The following is a 26,526-nucleotide window of genomic DNA, read 5'->3' on the forward strand; positions in this document are numbered from 1 at the left end:
CCAACACACATGCTACTTCAATCTCAGTATTGGGTACTAACACACTCTTACTTGCTAACTAAGTGCTACTTCAGTGTCACTATCATTACCCCCGTTATATGCCTCCACAATATAACTCTTGCCAATAGAAAGGAAAGAAAGAGAAAGAGCGATTGACATGCGATACACAACATCATATTCTTGGTGCAATGAGCTGCTCGTGGAGGCTGTGAACAAGAATCAATATTTGTTTGTCCAAAGAAACGCATTTTTTGCAGGAATTTTAAAAACAGATGGGTCAAATTAAGCTTTTAGTGCTATCACACTTGTGTCCTGGGGAGGAGGGCCAGTGCTGATGTCCTTCTTGACGTCTGTGAGGTGAATCCAGTACTTAGTCCTTCAACCTTTACTTTAGACGATGTGGCATATATATGTAAAACAAAGGGGAGTCTGGGAGTCTCTCCACCAGCACAAACACGGCCCGTTGACCTGTTCTTGGGTGGATGGCCACTGGGAGAGTCTCAACCAAGTCTTTAGCTCACTGTCCCTTTCAAAGTGGAGAAATATCCCTGCATATCAGTCTTTGTCCTGCCCAGGGGCAGTCCAGCATCGAAATGCTAGGCAAAAGTCCACTGAACCGGAGTACCAACAGCAACCCCAGACACGTGTTTTGGCCTAGTCGGGCCTAATCAGTGAGGTGGAGCTGTGCCTCTCTAAGAAAAGTGACCAAGGGGTCCACGTCTGGATTCCCCTGGTAACTTAGGATGAGACCCAAAGTTATGTAATATGTAAAACAAAAGGGGTCTGGGAGTCTCTCTACCAGCACAAACATGGCCCTTTGACCTGTCCCTCTGGTGGATGGCCCCTGGGAGAATCTCAACCAAGTCTTTAGCTCACTGTCCCTTTCACAGAGGAGAAATATCCCTGCATATCAGTCTTTGTCCTGCCCAGAGGCAGTCCAGCATCGAAATGTGGCATAAATAACCTTGTAGGGTCCATGGAATTGCGAGTCATTCCATGTTCTGACAAATGCGCATACGAACACTGAATATGGGAAGAGCTGAGGTTATTGCAGAGATGCTGGGTCGATGGTGTCCATCACAGCCGGCTGTTGTGAACATGGTGCAAGCTGTTGAGATATAATTCTAAAACATTTGGTTAAGGCCTAAGGTATCCCTGAAGTTCATCCACTAGAATATTAGATGTTTCTGTGGGTGTCGGAGGCTGTGCATGCAGGTCTGAGTGGTATGTACAGCCTTCTGGCAGTCATGATCTCGTGAGGGGTCAAGTGATGTTCTTTCCCTGAAGATAAAGAGGGTGAAGGGGAGACAGTGCAGCCGGCTTTTGACTAAAGAGTGATATATTTTTGACAAGCGTTGTTTCAATAAACCATTCAGGTGCTCTACAAGTCCGTTGGCTTGCAGGTGGTAAACTGAACATAGTTTGTGTTTTATTCCTTGTAGGTAGTTAACTTCTTTGAACAGCTTGTTGAAAAAAGTATGTCCCATTGTCTGATTTCGGGACATCACATATTCCCCAGTGAGGAAATAACTCGCATATCAAATATTTTGCTGCCAATTTGGCATCAGAGTGGGCACAGGTCCTACTTCAAGCCAATCAAGAATGGGCATACTGCAACAATCAAATAACATTAGTTGCTGCGTCTGTTAACCATTTCAACATAATCAATGTGAAGCTCTCGAAAAGAGTCCTGAGGGGCAGGTCAACGTTCGTTTTAACATTCTGAGGGTATGGCCTGTGTTGTAAAAGTGGCAGGTAGTACACTTAGCAACAGGGTGGTCCACTTGCTCCTGGAGATTTGGGACAAACCAATCCTACTGAATGTCTGCAGAAATATATTGCTTAGATATATGTATATGTTAGTGCAATTGCTCAGAGGCAACTGTAATCCACTCCTGAGGCATTACTACTTTGCCTGTAATATTTTGTCTCCAAATTAGGTCCATTAGTGAAAGGAAACATTTTCTTTTGACCCAAAAATCCATCTCTTGTGGGGCAGTTCAATTATTTGAGTTAGGGGTATTGTATTGTATGGAGATGGCAACTGCACCTGATGAAATGCTATCTCAGTGTATGCTTTGATATCTGGTATTTTTAGGTTGGCTTCTTTTGTTGCTTTATCTGCTGCATCCATTTCCAATTGGGTCTGCATTATGTGTATGGGCCAAGCATTTTACCATGGCAACCACTGAACCACTGAGCGACCAGTAAATGCATCAATTAATGCTGCATGGGGGTGCCATCAGATTTTTGAAACCCTCTCCTGCACCATCTTGAGAAACCTGAATGTACGGGGGAAGTAACATATGCTGATTCGGAATAAATTGTAACTAAAGTACCTTTTGGCGTTTCAACTTTCAAATGCTTCTGTGAGTGCTATGGGTTTTGCTGCTTGTGTGTATTAATGTGCTAATAACCTCTTTTATCATGACCTTGTACCCCCAATCAACAAGGCTCACCACTCCTGCACCACTGTGTCTCTGTCCCATCTCTTAATGGATTGTCAATGAACCATCAATGAAAAGAACCTGATACTGCTCATGTGTGTCCTATCTGACGTTTGTCTTGTCATCGTCAGGACCTTTGTATGCTACACAGTCGTGCATTTCCTTACCTGGCTGTATGGGTTCTGCAAGGAATGTTTCTGTGTTCACTATGCGACACCTGAGAATGTGAATAGAAGAGTTGGACCATATGACCGCATAGGTGGACGCTCTGTGTGGTGAGGGTTGATTTGCACCTCGCTAGAATAGCAAAAATTGTATGTTCTACATATGTTACCAGGCATCCCATTGTGATTGTCAAACTTTTTTTCTATCGCAAAAGCTGTTTCTGCTGGACCCTACCTTACTGGATCTAAAAGTCCATTACTGGATCTAAAAGTCCATTGTAGTAGGCCAGGGGTTTGTGTCCCATGGATGTGTGCTGTGCGAGGCCAGTCATCATTAACTGGCCATTAGAATCTGAGAACAGGAACATTTCTTTTGCATAATCAGGTGTTTCTAACACTGGGCATTGCTGATCGCATTTTTGAGTTCCTGAATGCATGTGATCATGTCTCCTGTCCAGGTGATTGTACCCTCAACCTTCTGTGCTTATTCCAGCTCTTGTAACAAGGGCTTGGTGTAACTGGAGTAATCAGAAGTCTATGGCATACAATAATTAAGTAGTCCTAGAAACTGTTGCTTTTGTTTGACAGTGGTTGGCTGTGGTGTATTTTGCTTAGCTGCCCCTCTCTCTGGTGTTACTCTCCTTTCTGCAGAGGATTGTATTTGCCCTAGGTATACTACCTCTTTCTGGAAATACTGCAATTTTGCAAGAAGGAAACTACTTCATGATTAGCCACCTCACGGCAGCTGTGTTTACAGATGGCGGGCTTAGGCAGGGGGGAGGAGGGTGTCTTCAAAAAGATCGAGAAAGGGACTAGGACATGGTCAGACCAGGCCACCGGGATAGGGGGGGCCATATCTATAACTGTCTCTGGAGCAAAGATAAGATCCAAAATATTTCCTTGGTAATGGGTAGGTTCAATTACCCTGTGGGGGAGCCCAAGGTCAGACATAAGGGCCATGAAATTAACAACTTGTCCAGCAGTAACAGAATTGATGGGCAGGTTAAAGTCACCAATGACCATCACATTAGGGTGTGTAGTTTATTTCCTGCACTGGTGTCGGAGCTACAGAGTGCAAAAAGTGCTATCTGTTCCTGGAGGACGATATACCAACAGGATAGAAAAAGTATTATTAGGTGATGCTAGAATATGAATAAAAATGCATTCCATTTTGAGGGAGTGCTTCAGGATCGTGCTGGATACTTTGTATTTAGTTTCGTGGATCAGGGCCACTCCCCCACCAGGATGTATAATAGCCCGAGCAGTGGACACGCAGTTAACCTAAGAGAGGAAGGGACAGATGTTTTTTTAACAAACGGAGGTAGTAAGAACAATTTTGCTAGACCTGATTGACATGGGCATTGACACCCAGGGATGAATCAAGGTGGTTGCCTAATGTTTTGACCTTTCCTACTACTGGAATGCTACAGTTCTGGATGGAAAAAGACTGGTAATCAGGCTTCAGTTTGACACTTGCCTGAGGAGACCCGCAAATGACTAGTTCTGTTTTTCCTCCATTTAAGCACATCCAGTTGCTGGTCATCCAGGATCCGATTGTACTCCAAGTACAGTCCGAGGTTATCACCATCCAGTTTGTAGTCTCTGGTGATCTCCAAGACTAGCTGGGTGTTGTCAACCCCATTTCATCAAGTAAGAAACAGAGGGGCCTGATATATAGGTTGAACAGAATTAGTGTCATGCAGGCCCTCTGTGGTATGCCGCAATCAATGGGGGCTGGAGTTGGTGAGCAAACTCTGGAGACCGGTGCATCAGGAAGGACTGGACCCACTTGATAGTTTCCTGTGGGCAATGGCTAGTACCCCCCAGGGTCTAGAGGAGGCGCTCGTAGTCGAGGAGGTTGAATGCCACTGACAGACCCAGCAGGAGTAGTAGTTCCGTCCTTTCTGTATCCATGATCTCAAGCATGCGAGTCTGAAGGTCGATGAGGGCTGTTTCAGTGCTATGGGAAGGCCTAAAGCCAGACGGTGATGCAGGATACCCATGTCTTGCACAAAGGTTTGGAGTTGAGACGTAGCAATTTTATCTAAGATCTTTAGAAGAAAGTTGCAATTAGTAATGGGTCTTAAATTGTTTGTGTCATTCGGGTCTAGCCCTGGTTTCTTAACCAGAAGAGTGACTGTGACAATTTTGATGATCTCAGGGATCTGGTGGTTACAAAATGAGGAGTTAACAAGTCTGGCAAGAAATGGCGCAAACATTTCTTTATTGTCCAGAATCATTTTGGGGGGGTCATGTGTCCTGGGCAGGAGGATGGGTGCATCGAAGCCAGGGTATTAACTATGTCCAGCGTGGTGATAGATTTAAATTAAAATTTCCCTTGGTTTTTAGTGTTTGATGGTAAAGGCACTGAAGATTTGATGGGTGGAGCATTACTCAGATCTTTTTTGTTCTTGTCCAAAGCTTTTGATACCTTTGCTTCGAAAGCCAACTGTGCTGTTGTACGGTCTTGGTTCGTTGGAGAGAAAGATAACAGTTGGGCTTTAGGCTTTTCTGACATCTTCAGAATCTCAAAGTTTTTTCAAGTTATTTCTAGCCTCATCAATCTGTTTATTGTAGAAGTTCTTTTTGGTTTCTGTGAGTCAATTTGTAAGACTTTTCCAATTTTTTCAAACTGATTTTGTTGGCATCAGTGGGGCATTTTAGCCACCAAGAGTCTTCTTTCCTTTATCCTTTTTTTAGTAGGCTAAGTTCTTGGGTAAACCCTTTTTGGTGTCCGAGATTGTCCCTGACTGATTTGGTCCTGAGTGGAGCCAATCTATCTAAGATGCCACCTAAGGTGGAGGTGCAAATGGTGATGAGGGTGTCAGGAGGATCAAGCTCAAGTGTGTTGGACATTATCTCCTTCATGCATGTTGCAGTTAGTGACTTTTTTCAGAGGGTTTTTGACTTTTGTGGGGGTGCCTGGCAATTGAATATGAAAATGTATCACAAAGTGGGCCGACCAAATACATGGTGTGGTGTTATTGACGTTTACAGCCAAGTTTCTCGCAACAACCCAATCCAATATGTTACCCTTTGCAGTGATTGGATCATTGTTGAAGACATGGTAGTCGATATTGTTAAGTGTTGATTCTAATGCAATTAACTCCTTGTCAGTGTTGTTACTGTGCCATTGATTTAGGTCACCTAGAAATAGAGTGGCACTATTAGGACCACTTAGGTCACGTAGAAGCTGGGTAATTTCTGTGTTAAAGATGGGCATCTCAGAAGGGGGGGTGGTAAACCAGAATTAAATTGACACAGCGATGGTGTGAGGGTGTCAATTTCAAGTGAACGATTTCACAGTCTTGGCATTGACTAGACAATTTAAGAATTTGAGGTTATTTTTTGCAATAATTGCTACAACTCCCCCATGACCCTGTTCCCGGTTTTGATAAGTAATAGTGTATCCTTTGTGGTTGCCATAGTAATCATTTGGCGGCTGGACATGGTGATCTAGGTTTCGGTCAAGCACAGCACGTCAAGGTCCATGTTTGTGATGTAGTCATGGGCGTCGAGGTCATGCTTGCTAAGGGATCTAGTATTGAACAAAGCCAATTTAAGAGTCCATGTTGCCATTGGATCAGAAGGGCTTCCCATATTTACTTTATTTGGGAGTTTTAGGTCTCTGGTAGGAGCTCCTTCCGTTTGGGTGCTGGTTTCTACAGAGTCTCGAGTAATGGGGATTTGGGGGCATACAGTTTGATTATCAGCCCTGTTATCTCACCATTTGTTAACTTACCAACGTTTGGTGCTAGGGTGGTTGGTATTTGATCATCATGATTCCCAGTGTAAATGATATCAATGGGAGTAGAGCCCTTATCTAGTCCCTGAGTAATCGTGCGGGGCATAGTACCAGATTGCATTTTTAGACACTGCATGTCTTTGACTATTGCAGAGGTTTTATATCCCTGAGGGAGGGGGGATGGTGTTACATCATTGGGGTTCAAGATGTTAAAGGTGTCGGCAGGGGTGCAACCTTTATCGTGGCTAATGTTGCTTGTAATGGGCATGCATCCAGTCTGTGGCTCTGGACTTGTCTGCTTTTCAATTTTTACAGGGAGCCTTCTGGCAGAGACGCTCAGGCAGGGAGAAGGCTGTTCATGCTGTGCGGTCGGGACATGGGGAAGGTTGGAGTTATTTGGCACAGAGGGTGATTCAGGTGAATCATTGAGTTTCAGGTGTAAATATGTATTTATAATCACCAAGCAATGTACTCTCTTGGTTGCCAGAAGAATATTTAGATTGTTGGGGAAGCCTATAGTGTAGGTAGACGAGACACATGAGCTGCACTCAAAATAGTGTAGTCTGAAGAAATTGGGGCGTGGCGCTTAACTGAGATAGCGGCAGCAGGTGATATACAAATGGCCAGCTCTCCAGAGTGGTAGCCGCCTGGTCTATGGCGGAGGTCTAAGACACCATGCACCATACAGTGTCAGGAGAGTGTGACACATGTGAATGAAGCAAGCATCACTTCTAAGGAGAAGGAGTGGACTGGTGTTAATGGGAAAACAGTCAAGGAGGGCTACTGGTTGCGTGACCTGTAATGGGTGGACTGTGTGGTTCGACAACTGTGCCTATACCGGGTGCCCCTGAATGGAAAAGCCACTGAAAACACCTATAAAGAAGCTTGTACTGTGCAATGACCTTTTTGTTGATTTTGACATCAAGTGTTATTTTGAAAGCTGAAAGCTTTGAACTCTTGGGGAAGGAAACCCCCCTTTGGTGTTTTGTTGAAAAGCTGGAAGATTTGAACTCTCGGGAAAGGCACCCCCTGTGCTTTATGAGCTACTTTGAACTTGGGGAAGGGGTGCCGAGTACAAGCCAAGAGCAAAGAGATGCTCAGAACTTTATTTTGAACACTATTCAATGTTGATGCTGACATACTTACACATTGTATGCAGTTAGTTGTGAGGGCAAGTATAGATTTGGACGAAGACATATGTTTTACTTTGGACTTCCTGATGGTGACTATCCTTAGTTTTCTTTAGGTCGGGAAATCCCACCTTAGAATATGGCAAGTTAGGCATTACTCCACCCTACCTTTTTGATTTAATGAAACTTTCTTGAGTGAACTTGAACCTGTTGTCTGTGTCTGACTCATGAAGCCTTTCACAGCGCGTATTAACACTCAATATCGTCAACAATGTCAGCCTCGTATAAGACTGTGTCATTCCTTGATCGGATGTGACATTGGGAATCATATAAAAGGATGTCCTATGCCCCCAGACCCCAGATTCTTTTTTCCATGCGCTCAGCACGCTATTGGGCACACGCTCGATTAGAGAATTGGATACTGTGTCACTATGTTGGGGCCTAAACTGTCCAGGTTTAAGTGCTGCAAGGACTGCAACCTCAAAATGTCCCTCACAGACCCACAAACTATCTCTGTGTGGTGTCTTGGTGTTGGGCATGACACGAAGCAATGTGGTTCTTGCTTGGTGATGAATTCCGAAGGTGGTAAAGGAGTTCTCAGCTAAAATGGCACTTGTCAAACTGCCATCTCCAACCGCGCCCCATCCATCCGGTACGAAGGACACTAAACTGGGTCGAACACTGTTGAGCGTGACCCAAAAGGAGAAACCTCCTCCTTTGCTGAAACAGTAAGCTTCTCCCTTGGGCCAAGAAGCCACCTCCATCCATGCACTAGCGTGGTACAACTCAGAACTTGTGGGGTACCCTTGAGATGGGGCTTATGCAGGTGATGTAGCCAAGAATTACCCCACCCAAGGGTCACTTTTGCAGAAGCCAGCAACAATAAGGAGACAGGACACCAGGCTGATGTATAAGACAACCTTCTTGTATTAGATAGAAAATAAATAGCATACACTGAATCATGAGCTGATAATTGGGAAAAAATACAGAATGACAAGTTCTTATATTCTTATATATTATATAAGAATATTATATACCATGTCATATGTCTATCACTAATATCTTATAGCCATTTCACAATGGTAGGTGGTACTTTCCATCACGTTGTATATATTTAACTGTAAGCAGTTGACTTGTGCTGAAGCCCTGCGGTTACATTAACTTAGTACATTGTGTTGTAATATGGGTACGCAACATTAGCAAAACAACTGTTATATACCATAAATGGTGATAATGCAGCACTTACAGAGAGCAAATGGAGGAAAGAGTCTGACTTGTCCTTTTGGCTGTTACTGGACCTTGGCCTGATCTGCTCAAGGAGGGGTGTGGGCATTTCAGAGGAGCTGGGTGCAGAAGGAGGCCTCAGGCAAAGCCAAGATGGAGACTCCAAGACCAAAATGTAGGAGTGAACTTTATATAGTATAAAGTAACATAACAATACTGCCACATCACAGGTGATTGGTGGACCATGTTTTGGGGGTATTTGGGACCCCAATCTTGACACTTATCGACCACCACAACAAGATCAAAGCTTTTTACGGAACGCTCAGTCTGTGTACTTCGACTCAATGTGGTCAATTTTAGATGAGGAGGGCGATCCCATACCATTTGGGTTCGAGCCGATAGGAGGTGCAGCCTTGTATCTGTTGCCTGATTGTATGGCAGATCAAGCCAGGTTGATTCAACTGGCAGCGGGTCTCCACAGGAGAACCTTTCTGGTTACCATGACTGGAGATACAGGTGGTCACGGATGGCTCGCTGAAGGGCTCATTATGGCTCTCTCCAGATCAGCAGTTATTGGTCCCAGATGGAGAAAGTTTGCCAAATCAATCTGCTGGAGCTGCGGGCAGTCAGACTGGCTACTCCTCATTGATGAGGCCCAATAAGGCCGAAACATGTCTGGGGATGCTTCTGGTCTCGTGCAGAAGTGGTGTGACCAAGCAGTTTGGGCTTGACTGCCCCTTTTGGGGGTGGGACCAGGCCTGCTTTGCATATGGTCTTTCCGCTTTTGTAATGGTTTGTCAGGCGAAGAGCGATGTTCTGGAGGGTTGCCCAGAGCAATGAGAGAGGTTAAGATTAATTCTAAACCTTCCAGCAGAGGTTAAGATTAATTCTAAACCTTCCAGCCATTATCTCGTTTGTTTTGCTGTAATCAGACTGGCGCTGACAGCTTTTGAGCCCACCCTGCAGGGGTTGATGTACAACACAGTCATCATGCAATAACGTCACAAGCTGGGAGGCGTGAGATCACTAGCCCTGTGCAGGGAGGCCATGCAGCTATGGTTCTGGATGCTGGAGAACATCTCAGCCTCTGCAGTTCATCTGGAAGGGGTGGAGAATGAGCGGGCAGACGCTCTGAGCCTGAGTGGGACCTATGTCCGGAGGTCAATGCAGCGATATTCGCCCGTTGGAACACACCAGTGGTGTATCTGGTTGCTCCGGTGGACAGCATGAAGTGCAAGCAGTTCCGCTCGTGGGAATTCCCCACTCCCCGGGGGGCTTTTGGGGATGCGTTTGCGGTGGAGTGTGTCATTGACCTCCATTATGCGTGCCTGCCGATACCAGTCATCCCTTGGGTTCGCAGGAGGCTGCAGAGGTTCAGGGCTCTCCAGATCGCCCTGGACTGGGCGACAAGGGCGTTCTACCCGGATCTGGCCATGTGCCCACCTCTCCGACTTCCTTCGGAGGCCAGACCGCTTGTCAGTCAAGGGGCAATGTCCTTCACCTGAACCCGGACCCTCTCAATCTGCATGCTTGGCTGAGGTACGGAGACTGGAACTTCAACGAATGGGTTCTAGAGTTGCTGTTGGCTTCACATACACCATCCACCAGGTCTCTGTACGCGTGTAGATAGAGAAAGTTTGTGTCTTGGTGAAAGGGGTGGACCCCATGCCATGTCCCTTCTCTGCAGTGACGGAGTTTGTATAAGCCCTAGCTAAATCAGGCCTGCGATTGGGCACGGTGAAGGGGTATCTGGCTACTCTTTACCTTTTTAAAAGGACGCCAGAACAAGGTTCCTTCTTTATCATTCCAGTTGTGGCCCAGATTTTGAAGGGCCTGGTTAACTCTTTCCCTCCTTCACCTTTTGTGGTCCCCGATTGGGATCCGAATCAAAATTTAGTTTTCACCTTCTGATGGCGGCTCCGTTTGAGTCTTTGTGTTCAGCTCCCATCAGACTTGAAGATTGCCTTTTTGGTGGCAATCACGTCCGTGAGAAGGGTCAGTGAGTTGCAGGCACTCTCTTGTAAAGCTCCTTTTCAAAAATGTTCTTTAAATAAGGTCTCATTGAAAGTGTGCCCTAAGTTTTTGTCGTGGTGTCAGAATTTCATCTGAGCCAGAGCATTGACCTGCCAGCGTTTTACCCTATGCCTCATCCTTCGAAGGATGAGGAGAGGTTCCACAGGTTGGATCCCAAGAGGGCGCTGAGTTTTTACCTGGTCAGAACCGACCCTTTCAGGAAAGATGACCAGATGTTTGTTGCTTTTTTTCACAATCCAGGTTGGTCTGAGCTGTGACCAAACAAACTATCACTCAGTGAATAGTTATGTGCATATTTGAATGCTGCCAGACAGCGGGTAAGGAGGTTACAGCAGGGCTTTGGGCCCACTCCCCTCAGCATTCTAGAGGGGAGTGCCAGTTAGGGGCATATGTCGAGCAGCAGCGTGGTCTTCACACGTTTGCCAAGCATTTGAACTTGGCTCATGGGGCAGATGCGCACATTGGTAGGGGGTCCTCCAGAGCTTTTTGGTATAACTTCCAACCCTCCTCCTGCCCGGCTACTGCTTTGGGAGTCTATCAAGATGAGGAATCTGTGGGAGAATGTAATCCATTGAAGGAGAAATTATTTACCAGTAATGTTCTTTCTATGGATTCTTCTCCCACAGGTTCCTCATTGTCCTCCCAGCCTACCCCACTTGGATTTCCATAGTCCTACTCGCATTCTGCAGTCACGTTTTCTGTGGGTGATGACGTGAGGAGTAGAGTGCTGAGTTTTGGGCAGCAGCTGTTGGCTGACTAGACTGCCTTATTTCTTCTGGTTAGTCTCCAAGGTTGAGCTATGGAAGAATCGGGTAAGCAAACAACTGTTGATTTTTGTTGTATTTGTTTACAGGCCTTTCCCCGTTATTGCAGGTTTCCTCTCGCTGGTTGAGCCCAGGGTGCAAAAAGTGGGGAACTGAGGTGTGGGGGCATAGTACTTCCTTTTATACGACGCCCAACGTCACGTCCGATCGAGGAATCGCACCGCAGTACACAACAGAGTCGTCGATGACGAGAAGGATTGATACTATGACCCCTGCTGAAAAGATTTCCGAGCAGCCTATGCTGGATAGCTATCTATCAAGATGAGGAATCTGTGGGAGAAGAATGCATTGAATGAACATTACTGATAAGTAATTCCTCCTTCAAGAAGACCATTATTGAGCTCATGGAAAAAATAACATAAATAGTACATACTAATATTAGTAAAGCAGTTTCTTCTCCAAATTAAGGAGATAACAGTGGTGTTCATGGTGAGCAGTAGGATCCCTTCCAACGTTATGTGACTAGAACATATCACATATACAGATTATGATTTAAATTGATGGTGTCTGTTGGCATATATTTTTTTGCAAAGAGTAAATATCCACATTTTTGTACACATTTGGAGGTCGTTCTGCTTGGATTTTGAGGGTATTAGGTTATAGAAAGATTTCTTGGGTGGAAAAAAACCTTCCTTGCGTTGTATGTACAGCTGATTCTATAGGTAAACCATTTAAGTATCAAGAACAGATATTATGTATACCAATTGTTCTCCTTGCTTGGACTAGAGAATGTTGAAAATGGCATGTAAAAGATTCTACGAATATATAGACATTTTTGTAACTCTCTAAGTCAGTCTTCTGTTCTTCATTATCCATTCCATCATGTGTTGTTATTTCTGTATTTCTGTGAAGACCATAACATTTGTGTTTTTATTTTTAAAGTATTTCTTTACTTTGTTTGCTGATCAACAAAAATATCCTCCACAACTGGACTATGTTGGAATGCTCCTTTATTTTGCTTGTCATGCCGACCCGGTGGAAGGATTTTATCGAGCTCTTAGCGTTGTTACAGGGAAGCCAGTGCATATGAAAAAAAAGAGTATAGACCTATACAAGGTATGTTATATGCTCTAGGCACAATCCATATACAGTACAATGTAATATGTATTATGTCATCATTGAATGTGTCTCTGTCCTCATTGAATATTTCCTCCTTCTCTTAGGCAAGGTGGTGGTTTCAGCACAAAATATTTTAAAATTAAGGGAAGAAATAATATACTTATCTAAGCTGTGAACATTGCTGTTGTACTGTACTGAACTGAAAGGCAAGCTTGTAGTATAGCACTGATGATCTGTAATGCCCAGTATATGCCTCTGTATTGGTAATGCAGTCACTGCCTTGTTCCCCACTGCAATATATAGGTCTATACAAATATTTGTGTGCAGCTTTCAGTGTGTCCTGAGATCTGCACATATGTACTGCTCATCAATATTACATTATGCCTGGATAGATGGAGCTTCAGTAGGAGGTATAGCAGGTACATGTTAGAGGGCTCCTTGTGTAAATCATGTATAAAGTGATGCTTAATGGGACTCAGATTGGCCCATTGAATCCTGCTGTGAAGACTTGAATTCTTGCTCTTTTACATCATCTATATTGTACAGGCTAGAACTGCTGGTAAGTGGGGGAATACTGCAGGACTGTACCTATCTGTGCTTCGTCTCCTTCCCTCTCCCTCGAGTGACACCTTGATAGTATTGACTTCAATAAATGGGACTTTTCCAACTTTACATTCCGTCCGCTGTCCTCCTCTCGACCCAGCCATTTGTCATGGCTGAACCATAGAGGGGGATGACCGCTACATCACAGAATCAGTGGTTCAGCAAGGGTACTCCAGTAAGGAGCCATCCCTACATGCAACCAAAAAGTGGCAAAGGCCGGAAGAAGGCGGCAACCCAGCCTACTGCAGCTGTTTGCATCTGCCCAGGAAGGCCCTTTTGATGTGGCCTGTGGACATGTAACACTGATGGAGGGCACAAGAGGATTTGATCAAGGAATGTCAGTCTGTGGTTAGAGTAGGGGTGAAGGTTAGAGTAGTGTTTGGGCTAGAGAGGTGTGTGCAGTGGGGATTTGGTGTTGTAGAGGGGGAGTGGAGGTGTGATGTTGGGGTGTGGAGGGAGGTGTGGTGAACGCTGGTGTGGTGGTGCATGGAGTTGTGGTGTGGAGTATGGTGGAGGGTGGGTTGTTGAATTGTGGTGTGGTGGTGTGCAGCCATAGAGTGAAGCTCTGGAGTTGTAGTGTGATCGATGATAGAAAGACAACTGGAAAAAAGGAGAGTGGGCCATGTTTCTTTGCTGCAATTGGACCGCGCTGCTGCAAGCCTAGTGTGAGGGGAGGCTTGGCTTGAGGTGTTGTCAGGACGACTTGGGAAAGATGGAAAAAAACAGTGGAGCATACCCTGCTTCCGAACACTGTGCTGTTGCAGAGAGGTTCTGGGGAATTTTCTACAAATGGGTGTGTGTTAGTGGGTCTTGTGGTGGAGTGGTGCTTTGGAGTGTTGCTAAGTGATGGTGTGGTGGTGTGGTGGTGTGGTTGTGTGGAGTGGAGATGTGGTGGAATTGTAGTGGAAACGTGTGGGGGTGTGGTGGACTGGTGATATGGGGAGGGGGTGGGCTGATGTGAGATGACAGACAGGTCGACAACTGAAAAAAGCAAGAGTCGGCCATGGCCTCTGCGGGCATAAACTGTGCTGCAGCCTGCCCACAACAAGGGTGAAGCGGGTTGTGAAAATTATTTGTTGGGCCCACATGTGCCAGGGCTGGAAGCGTGCACTGGGGATGCAGCTTGTCCGTCTCTGGAATGGCAGACAGAGGAAGAAAGTAACATCGCTGTGCGATTCTCTCCATACATGAAAGCCCAGATACACAGCTTCATATTTCAGAGCTTGCAATTGGAAGAAACCAAGTTAAACAAGTCCCCTACAGGGTGCAATGAAAGAATGAATTACATTTAGTGAACAGGTTGTTGCTTACCACAGAATTTCCAGCAGCAATACCACTGAGATATTCCTCTACTTAAAACCTGTTTCTTCTCTCTCTTCTGTGTAGCAATGGTGTTGGACCTATTTTGGTGGCTCTGCTACCAAAATGCTCCAGCAACAAAAATTGTACCAGGCCTCAAGTAACTCTAAGTTCAACTGTTTAAGCTATGTCAATCTGTTTGCATTTGATTGACTTTGGTTCCATCTTTAAACAATGCAGAATATTTTTTGTCCCCCACTGTACAGGGACATTAAGTTAAGTTTAGTCAGTCTTTTTTTCCACTCCCGCCAGAACAAGATAGACTGATTAGGGCACTTATAAACATACTGTTTGTGTCTATGCTGATCCACAGGAAATTGTCATTGTAAGAAACCAGTGCAGATATTGTAAACGTTATATGTATCAAGCAGAGACACATTTGTTACCAGTTCTATGTGATGTCAACTTTTCCAATCTACGTAATGTTATGTCATATTAGTGACTTGGTGATAGATTGTAGTTATTATTTAGTCTGTACAAGACCTAGATTTGGAAGAAGCTGATGTCAGTCTCGGTGGGGGATTGCAACCTTCCCAAAAACCATTGTTCCGCCACTGCGGTTCCTTGATTTCTCCCAACACACCCTCGCCAGAGAGGTTAGTGGTGCAGACCACAAGAGAAGGAGTGAAAATCATGCCCTTCCCTTGCCTGCCTCCCAATAGGGAGAGCAAATAGCTAGATGCTGTGGCCCACAAGGCCTTCCCGTCCAGCATTTTTGCCATAGGGGTAGTCTATGCCACTTGTTCACTAGCTAAGTATGCCTTTAGACTGTGGAGTGAAATGCCTAACGACTAGATGAAGGTGAGTTTTAACTCTCTAGATGGTGATGGTAAAGAGGCGACACAGCAGACCTTTCAGTCCAGCTGATACACAGCACACTGCATGGTCTGTGCAGTGTGTACCAGGTCTTTTCTGCAAAGGCCCTTCTGGATGAAGATCTCAAGGGGCGCTCCCTACACTCGATGGGAACAACCTTTTTGGGACAAAGGCTAATGAGTTGCTGCAGACATTAGTAATTCCAGGCCTCCAATGACTAAGGCCTTGGGATTGGCCATTAAGCAGCCTTCTACCTCTGCTCAGAAGCATATTCTTTTACCCTTCCCCTCTTTCTACCACTGTAGCAGGAGCCAGGCACCACCACATGCCCAGCAAGTAGCCACAGTGTTGTCTTTCCTGCCAACGTAGAGAGACAGGTGCCCCTCAAGGGGGCTTCATTGCCTTTGCTGTTTCTACACCAGCACCATGTAGCAGTGACTCCTGTGGGATGGAGGCTGTCCCTCTTCCTTGTGGAGTAGCATCACACCACCTGTGAAAAACCTAAGGGTCTTTCCCTGCCTACTCCCTAAGCAGTTGGCCAGGGGTGGGCCATAGCTATTGTATCCCAATCCTGGGGACAGACAAGCGAGAGGATCACTTGGGTAGAGGGTCCTTCGGGATTGGGAAAGGAGGGCCCAAGGGCAAGACATGGTATACACACTTTTCTATCCCTGACCTATATTACCCTCCCTCTACTGTCGTTGGGTATTGTCATGCATGATCTGCCTCATTCCAAAACCTTCTAAAAAAATATTCATCCTCAAAGGAAAGTAAAGGAATATTAAATCTCAGGGCAACAAACCCCTTTTTCTAACTATGACACTGACATACCCCCCGTTCCTCTAATAATATAAACTACTGTGAAACCCAATCTGTTCCTTCCCTGTTAAACTCATTTACTGAGGTTACCAGAGTGAAAGAACCAAAACAACAAACCTCTTGTTATCTTCATCATGATAAGATAAGAAAGAAAAGATTTGACACCTCATACCCTAACATTGAAAAGGGGAAGATAAAGTTAACACCAATATCGCTTTCCTATCCTAAGGACACCCTTATACCAGAAACATGGTATCCAGCTGGAAGAAACAGGGACGCAGAGACGTCGAAGCTCTGTATGAGGAAGCATTTAGGAAAAGGGTGGCTAACGACCCTTGCTTCCAGAAAAAAGAGAAGTTCAAAGAAGGGAGCTGAGAGGCATGCTGATCTCTTGTTACATTGATCAAATGAAATGTTTGTTCCACTGGGCCAGTTATAAGGAAGCCCAGGAGTGTCTGAGGGGGAGGTGGGGAGACCCTGACCTCAGATAACAAAGACGATCACCCAAGAACGAAGAAAACACCACCAGTGAGTAAAGCGCAGTGAGAGCCTGGTGTGCATTGAAGTAAGCAAGCAAGATGCAACGTTGCAGCCCGAACGCGTAAGACAGGAGACGTGTCAGATGAAATTGACAAATGGAATTACAAGGATACATAGTGGCAGAGTGGTTGCGTGTATGATTACATGTTGATTTTATTTGAATGTAATTTATACAGCGCAACATTCGCACAAAGGCATCTTGTCGCTAGTAATGGGAGCAGCTTATTGTTTTATTAGAAAAGCAAGGTCTTCAAGGCCTTGCGAAAGGCTAGATGGTCAACCCTAGACCTAAGAAAGCAAAGCGAGGCATTCCAAAGGATGGCTGCAGCCACAGAGAAGGAGCGCCCACAAATGCGGCTGCATTTCACGGCAGGAATACATACTAAATATGCCACGGCCGAGCGTAGAGCACAACCTGGAGCGTAAGGCCGAAACTTAGCCTGTAAATACTCTGCACCTAACCCATAAAAAGCCTGATGGACCAGGCAGCGAGATTTAAAATGGATGCGCTTGCGCACCGGGACCCACTGCAGTTTGACCAGAACAGGGGAAATGTAAGAGTAACGAGGGGTAGATATTGCCAGCCCGTGCAGCCGAGTTCTGGAAGACTTGAAGATGCTGTAAGACATAGGCCGGTTGGGCAAGAAACAGAGAGGTACAGTAATCAGTACAGGAAGAAACAAGTGCAGAGACCATCGGAGCCTGAAGGTGAGCCGGGATGAAAGGAAGAGCCTGGCGGTGAAGCTTAAGTTGAAAAGGGCTCCCGCTGACAGACACTGCTGGCCTCTGGCTCCATAGAGATGGAAGCAGACAGCCTAACCCGAAGGTCTTCAACAATACGAACAGGTGTAGGAAAGGCACCAAGAGAAAGAGGCCAAATTGCCACGGTCCAAAAAGAAGAAGCTGTGGGGGGGCCCACCACCAGCACCTCAGTCTTTTCTCCGTTCAACTTGAGCCAGTTATTCTGCATCCATTCCCCATGGCCTCCGGACACGCACAAAACGTGGCCGCGTACTCAGGGATGGACCTTCTCGAATGACTCTGTGTAAAGAAAGGACGTGTCTGCAAAGAGGGGAGCTGCACGCGGACACGAAAAGTAAGTGAAATAGGGATCCTAAAAAGGGGGAGCTGTGCGAGAAATGAAGTGGGAGCAAAATTCCCAAAACTAATAGAAAAGTGTTGACAACAAAGAAAGTGTGTTGGAAAAGCATTAGGGTGGCCACTAGGTGGCAGATTTTTCCAGGCTGGCCGCAGAGACCCCAGAATAAGGAAAAGAGAACTCTATTAAGGATAAGGCACCTGGTTGCATGGCCTGTAAGGGGTGGACTGTGCGGCCTGACAACTGCGCCACGACCAGGGGAGCCCAAATGAAAACAAGTAGCTGCATGATATAATAAAGGAAAAGCTAAAAGGACTTGGTTCAGAATGAGGAAGGGGGTTCCTAGAGAAGCCACGTGAACTGTGATGTTAACAAGTGGAACTTTTGTGAGTTGAACTGTTTGTGTTAAAGGAAATACAATTAAACCAGTTAAACCAGTTAAACAGAGGTAACCAGGTGGGTCTAAGTGTGTGTAAGGGAAACCTAAGAGACTCATTGTGTGAACTAGAGGGTTCTGGGTTCACGGGAAGGAGACCCGTAGGAGCCTAAAGAACTTACCTGGAAAAGGTACCAAGAACTTTTTGCCAAGTATATCTTTCTTTGCCAAGTGAAACTTGAGAGATTTGTGGAACTTTATAATCCTGAGTGCCTTAAACTTGGGGAATGGAGCTGCAGAAAGACTCCTTTGTCAAATGTACTTTACTTTGAATACTATTGAGCTCGCCAAATCCCATTCACCCTATTATTCTGTAGAAGTCAGGGCAAGCATAGGCGTTGACACAGACAGTCTTTTGTTTTGGACGGGCAGATTTAGACTTCCCTTAGTTTACTTTCTGTTAGGGAACATTCCCATCTTAGAGCTAGGACAAATTAGGCGTTTCACCATCCTGACCATTCAGAATAAAGGTTTTCAAACTGTGTTTCGCTTGTCTGTGTCGTCTCTTGATACCATGCCTGTCTCGCACACCTCTGATGCTTAGTATTGCAGGACATAACGCAGGGTTACTGCCTTTCTTCATCACCCTCTTTTGGCCCCTTCTTTGCCTAATGAGCCTCTCCTATTGGTGAGGTTCCTCAACTTCTGAGGAAGTACATCAAACCATTGGTGCTACATTCCGAATGAGAAAAAGGGCTGGGAAGATACACTGGGGCCTCCATTTCATCATGGACCTGAAGCTCTTGAACCTGTACCTGCACATGGACAAGTTCAAGATGGTCACCTTGGCCCAGAACATCCAGGCCCTCGCGGTGCAGTAATGATTTGTGTCTTTAGACCTCCAGGACACCTATTTCATGTGCCAATTCATTTCAAGCACAGAAAGTACCTGTGGTTGGAACCAACCACTTCCATGGCAGAGTTTTGCCATTTTGTCTTTCCTCTACATAGTCTTCACCAAACTGCTGGTGATGGTTGCAGCTCATCTCAGTAGCGTGAAAGTTTACGTCTTGCCCTACCTGGAAGTGGTGGCTGCATATTTGTACAGCACATGCAAACTATTGAACGATTTGGTCTGCGCCCTGAAATTCAAGAAGTTATGTTATGTTATTTGGGTGTTTTATAAAGCACAACAATCACCAATGTAGGTATCTCTGCGCTACATAGAGATAGAGTGTTATTGCATTGTGCGAGTTCTAAAAAGGAATCAACCTACTGTACGACAAAGATTAATGGAGGTTAAATAAAACTATCTTACATTATTTAACTAGGAAGGAGCAACATCCTAGTCTCTCCTTCCTATAAGATGGCATTTTCAGTATCTGGTCATGTCTCAGTCTTGTTAAGTGCAGAGGTATATGAGCTGAGGGTTTGCTGTGGGATGTGAAAGACTTATGAAAGCTATGCACATACTCTTGCAGGTTATCCAAATATTTTATCGGGAGCCAGTGAAGTGATCGAATGTCTGAGGTCGACTATTTTGACTATTTTGTTAGAAATCTGCCCGCTGTGTTCTGGACTCTCTGCAGCCTTGTGATATGGTAGTAAGGGAGGCCAAGATATAAACCATTGGTAATATTGAGACTGCAGGACACCCAGGAGTTAAATACCATAACCTGGTGGGGAAAGGCCATTTAGGGTAAGAGTGTTATTTTCCTCATCACAAAATAACATGACTTTGACTGCAGCGATTTAAGAGTTTAGTGTTAGTTTATTGTCTAGTATTATACCTTGCTACTTTACCTCAGGGTGTGGGGTGGGGCATTGCCCAAAAGAGTTTGGCCAGCATAGTGAAGTCCAGGCATATGGTTTGTCTTTGATGACTAAAATTTCCGTTTTGCAGGAAATTTGCATCCATCCAGGATTTGACACCAAGCACACAATTATTTATTTGTTGGAGAGTGTGTCATCACCCACCTTAAAATCCACCAAAATCTGGGAGTCGTCAGCATAGTTAAAAAAGGAGACATTGGAATCTTGCAGAACTTCCATGAGTGGAGAAAGGTATAGATTGAACAGGAGGGGTGACAGAGTGGCTCCTTGAAGGTCAGCGTGTTCCAAAGGGTGGAGATGGGAGAAAAAAGATCCTAGGCAAGTCTTTAAAGTCAAATCATCTAAAAAGGATGTTATGCAGTGTAATGTTAAGATGGCCTGGAAAGGACCAAAATTATTTAGAGGTTCTGGAGCCAGATCAAACTAAACTCAATAACGGAAATAGAGAAAATGCAAGGCAAAACTCAGCTTTATAAACCTCCAAATAAAGCAGGGACCGCATACAAGCACGAAATATCAACAGTCTCAGCGTGCTTATCGAAAAGAGCAGTTTTTATACTACAAATGCGTCATCAATGACACCATAACTTAATACCAGTTTTCAAAACCTACAGGTTACGGGTATGGATTAAGAGGTCTGTCTACATATACCTTCTGCATGGGTTTTAGCTTCTGCTTGTGTAGAAACAATCTGATGGCTCCTCTTGAGACAACCTCTAAATTGATAATTGTAAAAAGGCATAATTTCTACAGTAGATTATTTGTTGGCATAATATTTACTGGGCAACCTAACATTGAGGGTTTTGATTGGTTGGATTTCTACTGACCAACCGTGAGCAACTGACCGGTCATCAAGATATGAGCAAGACAGGAGTAGGGGCAGAGTGGTCCATGGACTGCTTTTCCCTTTAATTAAAGAAAATACCATTCCTTATTCCTAGGCCATGAGCCAGAGTAATTTCATTGTCTGCGGCCTTGTGCGGCATCTTGTGTCTTGGAATATGCATGAGGATTGAGGCATGGGACCTATCAGTGTTCTATACTAATGAATAGACAGTGTTCTTCAATTAGGGGTCACATGTGATGAGACTGCATTTGGAATGATTTCACCCTGCATTTATTGGGATTGGGATTGGGATTTTAGCTAATATTATTGTGAATGTTATGGTTCCTTTTAGCGCTGGGGATACTCTTGGGTTATTCTTCATGGAGTATTTTGGCTTCCAGTTGTCCTGCACCTGGCTTACAAAGGCTATTTGTACTCTTAATTAATACAAGAATATATGGCTTGCGTTATGGGAATCGTACTCTCATGCTTCTACTGTAACATTCCTATCATACCTTCTGCATGGTCACCTTGGCTTTGGTTGCTTGCTACTGTCTGGGCTCTGCACAGATCTGTATTTTGTTATTTCAGCATTTTGAGCTCTTGTGAAGCCTTCAGGCCTTTATTTACTTAGAAGCGTGTTGCGGCTTCAATTTTGGAAAGGATGGCTACCCATTACTCTCGCATTTCTATGTTAGTGAGCTATATTTGCATATTGTTCATGTTTCCTTCTGAGTATTCATTGCTTACGTTAGTATTCTTCATGTCTTATGGATGCCATATTAATATTCTTCATGTATAAATGCATATATTACCTAATGTTTGCGTTCTTCATCGGAAGTGCACATTTGCTTCGTGTCTAATGCATGCACATGTATGTAGTGTTGGTCTGTTTATTCTTGCCATCTTTGGCTTAGTCCATCTCCTGTTGTACCTGTCTTGGCTATGGTCAGTACAGTTGCCTTAGTGAGTAATGTGTCTCACCTATATGGTATTTGGCCAGGGGAGGGGCAGTAGGTATTGCTGATGTAACCCACTGCCTCCCAACATTCCCCCCTGTAGTTGAGTCCTCAACCACATTCTACTGCTTGCCCTCCCCCACATGGAGCTCTTTGGGTATCCATATCTTAGTCACCCCCCTCAAGGTGCCTGTATGTCTCACATGTTTGTACACGCTCCAGGTCATATAGCAGCATTCTCCATTGGAATCACAGTATACCTAGTGCTCGGGGTAATTGTGAGGGTCCTGAGGACAAGTAAACATTGATCCTGGAGGGAAGATAGGACTTTCCAAATCATGGCACAGGGTGTGTTATCTGTTTGGGTGTACCTATGTACGTAAGAATCCAAGTTTATTACTATTTTTATTCATGTTGACCCTTTGGCAGCTTTTCTGCAGCTGTTTATTTCAATTCTTAAAACGCGGAAGTCAAATAGTACTAGTACTAAGATGCGCATAACACAGAGAGAGTTCCAGGGCACGATATTGAAGGGGCCATCCCTGGTTAAGTACAAAAAAACAGACCCATTCAACAAAACATTGTGCAAGTGTGTACCACTGTCTTAATATAATTGTAAGGCTTACTGACCATTCTAGCTGCTTTTCCCAATTTATAACAACAATTTGTAGATGGGAAAAATTCAGATATTTCTGGCGCCTATCAATTAGGTTGTCGCTTGTACATTAATGGTGTAATCGCAGACCTAAAAAGAGGCAGCCCTAGTTCATCATTGTGATGCTGGAAATGCATCGGAGGGACAGGGCTTAAGGGTAGGGAACTTAGGTGGGCTACTGTTGAAAAGGAATGTTTTAGTATAGTTTGGAGCCTTAGACGTTTTAGGCCCTACCTTACCGGGTCTACCTTCAAGGTCCAAACAGATCATAAGCCCCTGAAGTGGCTTATGCAGATGCAGGGTGAGAACCCAAAACTGCTCAGGTGGTCCATTAGCCTGCAAGGGCTAGACTTCACCATAGAGCACCGACCAGGGAAGAGTCACGATAATGCAGATGGCCTTTTCAGAAGGTATGTTGACCGTCTGGATGAGGGTGTCTATCCCGTGGGAGATAACCTCAGTCTGGGGGGGCGACTGTGATGCTGGAAATGCATCGGAGGGACAGGGCCTCCGTATCCTTGTCCTTTAATGCTTTTTATCGTGTGTTCTGTCGTGTTTTCCGCGCAGGAGTTCATGTGGGACTCCTGGTGGTGCAGTTCTCTCTTTTGGTTTTGGTGACGGATCCATGGGATACCCTTATGGCACCCATGCGTGGGGGTACAACCCTGTGCCCTTAGTGTATGTTTTTGGGCACCTGTGTGTGGCCCACAGAGCAGGGTACGGGCTGGTGGCTGCTTCGTGCTGAAATGGCTAGTGCCCTGAGTGTCCTCCATTTTGGGATGCCCCGGCGCTGTCAATGGAATCTGTAGATTCCTGATGGAGACAAAATGGCCCCCGTGGCCTCTTGCCTTCCATCACCTGTTAACTTGATCTTCCAGAAGTCCCGGGAAGCCCTGACTCTGTCCCTTCCTCCTGACTGGCTGTTGAGTGGAAGTTCCATATATGGTAGTGTGGGGAAGTGCCAACCAGACTGGCTGGAGCCTTCCCAACGACCGTATGTTGTTGGTACACCTGTGGGGGGGACCTGGGTGAATGAAGTGTGTGACGAATATGCACTTCTTGTTGTGGATGTCTGGTATCTAGTGTTTGACACAATGACTGAGACAGCCCTTCCCGGAACTGGTATGAATGCAGTGGGTAGTGTTGAATGGCGTGGTACTTGTCCGAATCCACATTCTGTGTTATGAGTGTCTGGATGGAGAAGAATGGCCTGAATGCACTGTGCACCTGATTGGCTGACAGACTGCTGAATGCCCTACATAGTGTTTGGATGTTCGAGTGTGACCCAGTGGAATGAATGGGAGAACAATAGTATATCTGGGGACCTCTCACTGCTACGAATTGTGTTCAGAAGTGTTCAGAGCTGAAGTCCAAACTACGAAGAGTAACTGGAGTGAAACTGACGCTTGACCTTGAAGCCCTGCTGGACGAGAAGAATTGCTGTTGCTCTCCATCATTCTGAAAGCTGCTGTGTCTCCAAGGACTGACCCAGAGAGGACCTGGTAAGGTGCCCTCTTCCCGAGCTATGAGGGACCATCGTGCACCAGCTGATCTTTTCCAAAGCTCCCTGGTAGACGGACCTTCGACAGGCTGCCGACCCGAGATGGGGACTGCTGCGGTATCCCAAGGAGAAGCGCCCGGACTGTTGTCCGCCACTGTCGACGACCGCCGCCGCCGACTTGTGCCGCTGTGCTCCCGTTTGCCTAAGAACTCTTTATCCAGGACGCTCTCGTCTGCATCATCGCCGCCGTATCGCGCTGGAGAAGGCCAGACCGTTGACGTGCTGAGGAGTATCCACCAGTGGGTTTCCCGCCACCCAAAGACCACAGACCCCGACGACTCGACACCCTTGCTGGGCCACAGTTCTTCAAACTCTTTGCGGTCCAGAACTATCGACATCAAGGTGCCCCGCACGCCTCTTCCTTGCAGGACATTTACGCTTCCCCGTCAACGAGCACCACTAGGAACGAAGCTGCCACTTCACCGTCGTAGCTCACCCTGTTCTCCGTCGGCCGTTCGACCCGTGACTCCTGCCTGAAAGGGAGGACACTCGAGAAGGGCTGTCGATTCCCCGACGAGAAACGCTACAACGCCAGGTACTTTGGGGTTGAAGAACTATTGGGAAATCGTTGGTGAACAATATGTGGACTGGGCTTGTGATATCTCTTTATTCTACAGGTTTCCCAGGTGGGGGGTTCTCCACACAGGACTGTGTCTCGTTAGGGGCCAGTATTCTGCCAATCGTCTCAAACAGCGGCTTTCCTCTTACCTCTATGGTTGGTTTCCTTTACGACTTGATTTGTGTGCCATCTAACCGTCCGGTTGATGCACTTTAAAGAGATCTAATAGTAACTGTGGTACCATGTAGAATTGTATATTATAGATATCCGAGTAGAAAGTGCGTAATCGTGATATTGTATGTAACCTTGAATATTAATTATATAAAGACTGTGTTTTAACCGATACAGTGTGCAGACATTCCTTTGTGGGTGCTTGGGGACTACATTGTAATTAAGAACCAGCTCGCATCACCTCCTGAGAAGCTAGGCCTTGATTGCTCGACCACGTACCAATATTGAGAATCTCGGCAGGGGTCCTCTGTGCTTCTCCTCTACCAGATAGAGAGCGGAAGTACAGACCCCCCCTCCGGGGTCTTCACAATCATGTCCCAATGTCATGCTGCACGCCAATATAACTCCTTGTATAGCCCTATTATACGATAGAGAACGCGCTCCAAAACATTTCAGTTAATCCACACACGACAGTTCTATCTGAATTTTAAAAAGTCTGCCTGAAATCTGTTGTGTAGCACTTGAATCCACCCACACAAACTGATCAATTGCAAGCAATGACCTAATTGACAGGCGTTTGACATAACTGAATTGTTCACTAATAGAAATGGTGGTGTTTACATAGACTATGGGCCTCATTACGAGGACGGCGGTAATCCACTGGTGCAACCGATGGGTTGGCACCATCCTTGTAACACTGAATCCGCCGCCTGACTTCCCGGTGCCACCGGGACATTACAAGTCCTGGCGGAGCAGGAAGTCAGGCAGCGGATTTGGTAAGTCCCCATTCCCGTGGAGTCCCATAGGGCTCCACGGGAATGGGGACTCGTAAGCACTGGCACCGTTACTAACGGTGACGGTGCTTCCATGACCACTCCGCTTTCCAAGGCTGTTGCGCCCGGCAGGTCAGACCTGCCAGGTGCAGAGATCCCGGAAAGCAGAGTTGTAGTCTGCCCGTCCGGAAAGGGTGTCAGTATGCTGCAACTGGCACCCTTATTTCCAGACCGGCAGACTTGTAATGAGGCCCAATGTGTGCAAGCTCATTTCAACTATGAAATATCCTTCAAATTAATTATGGTGATAATGAAAAAGTTTTGAAAACTGAATGTTTGTCTTAGGTTGCTAACACAATTACACCAGAAAAGATCCCCAGAAAACGTTCAGTTAAATGTATATAAATATCAGAAGGAACAAAACATGTCGGGAAATGTTCAGCTACACTATAGTAGCGGTGGAAAAGGTTATTAGGTTTTGGCTATAGCTACATTTCAGTAGCAATTATAACAAGAGACTAGATCTGTGGTCTTGTAACATTCAAGTGTGATTTGTTGTAAACTAACACTTTGAGGTTGGTTAGCTGTATGTGTTTTTTTAAGTGGTATGAACATGTTGTGGAGGTGTCAACCTGTGCACAAGTCACTTTATTGGGGTGGACATGTCACTTTTGAGTTGTTTGTTCAATAATGTATTTTTTTTTAAATTGTGAGTAAAGTATATTTTTGTAAGAATTATTTTGGTTTCATATGATCTGTCTAGTCCATATTTGTATCTACAAACTGTTGTTACAAATTGGAAAAAACACATCTAGAGTTGTCAGTGAGCCTTAAAATGATATTCAGCTATTTGCACACACTATCACTATGTTTTGTTGAATGGGTATGTTTTGCTTCGCTAGTACTAAGATGACCAGCAACAGTTTGAATGCGTTGGCCAACCATTCATC

General features: G+C 45.3%; 1 protein-coding gene across 3 annotated transcripts in view; it reads left to right on the top strand.

Moving 5' to 3' along the window:
- The window catches only part of SPEF2 (sperm flagellar 2), a 1,748,369-nt gene that overhangs the window by 1,566,166 nt on the left and 155,677 nt on the right, over positions 1-26,526 (top strand). For 2 of the 3 annotated variants that reach the window (XM_069627121.1, XM_069627122.1), the window contains exon 32: positions 12,451-12,624. The exons of the other annotated variant lie outside the window; for it this stretch is intronic. In XM_069627121.1, the coding sequence (XP_069483222.1) occupies positions 12,451-12,624 (174 nt within the window). The remainder of the gene's footprint in view (positions 1-12,450; positions 12,625-26,526) is intronic. 3 annotated transcript variants of the gene reach the window in all.

Source organism: Ambystoma mexicanum, chromosome 6p (assembly GCF_040938575.1).
Source record: "Ambystoma mexicanum isolate Mex_15411 chromosome 6p, UKY_AmexF1_1, whole genome shotgun sequence".
NCBI classification, from domain to species: Eukaryota; Metazoa; Chordata; class Amphibia; order Caudata; family Ambystomatidae; genus Ambystoma; species Ambystoma mexicanum.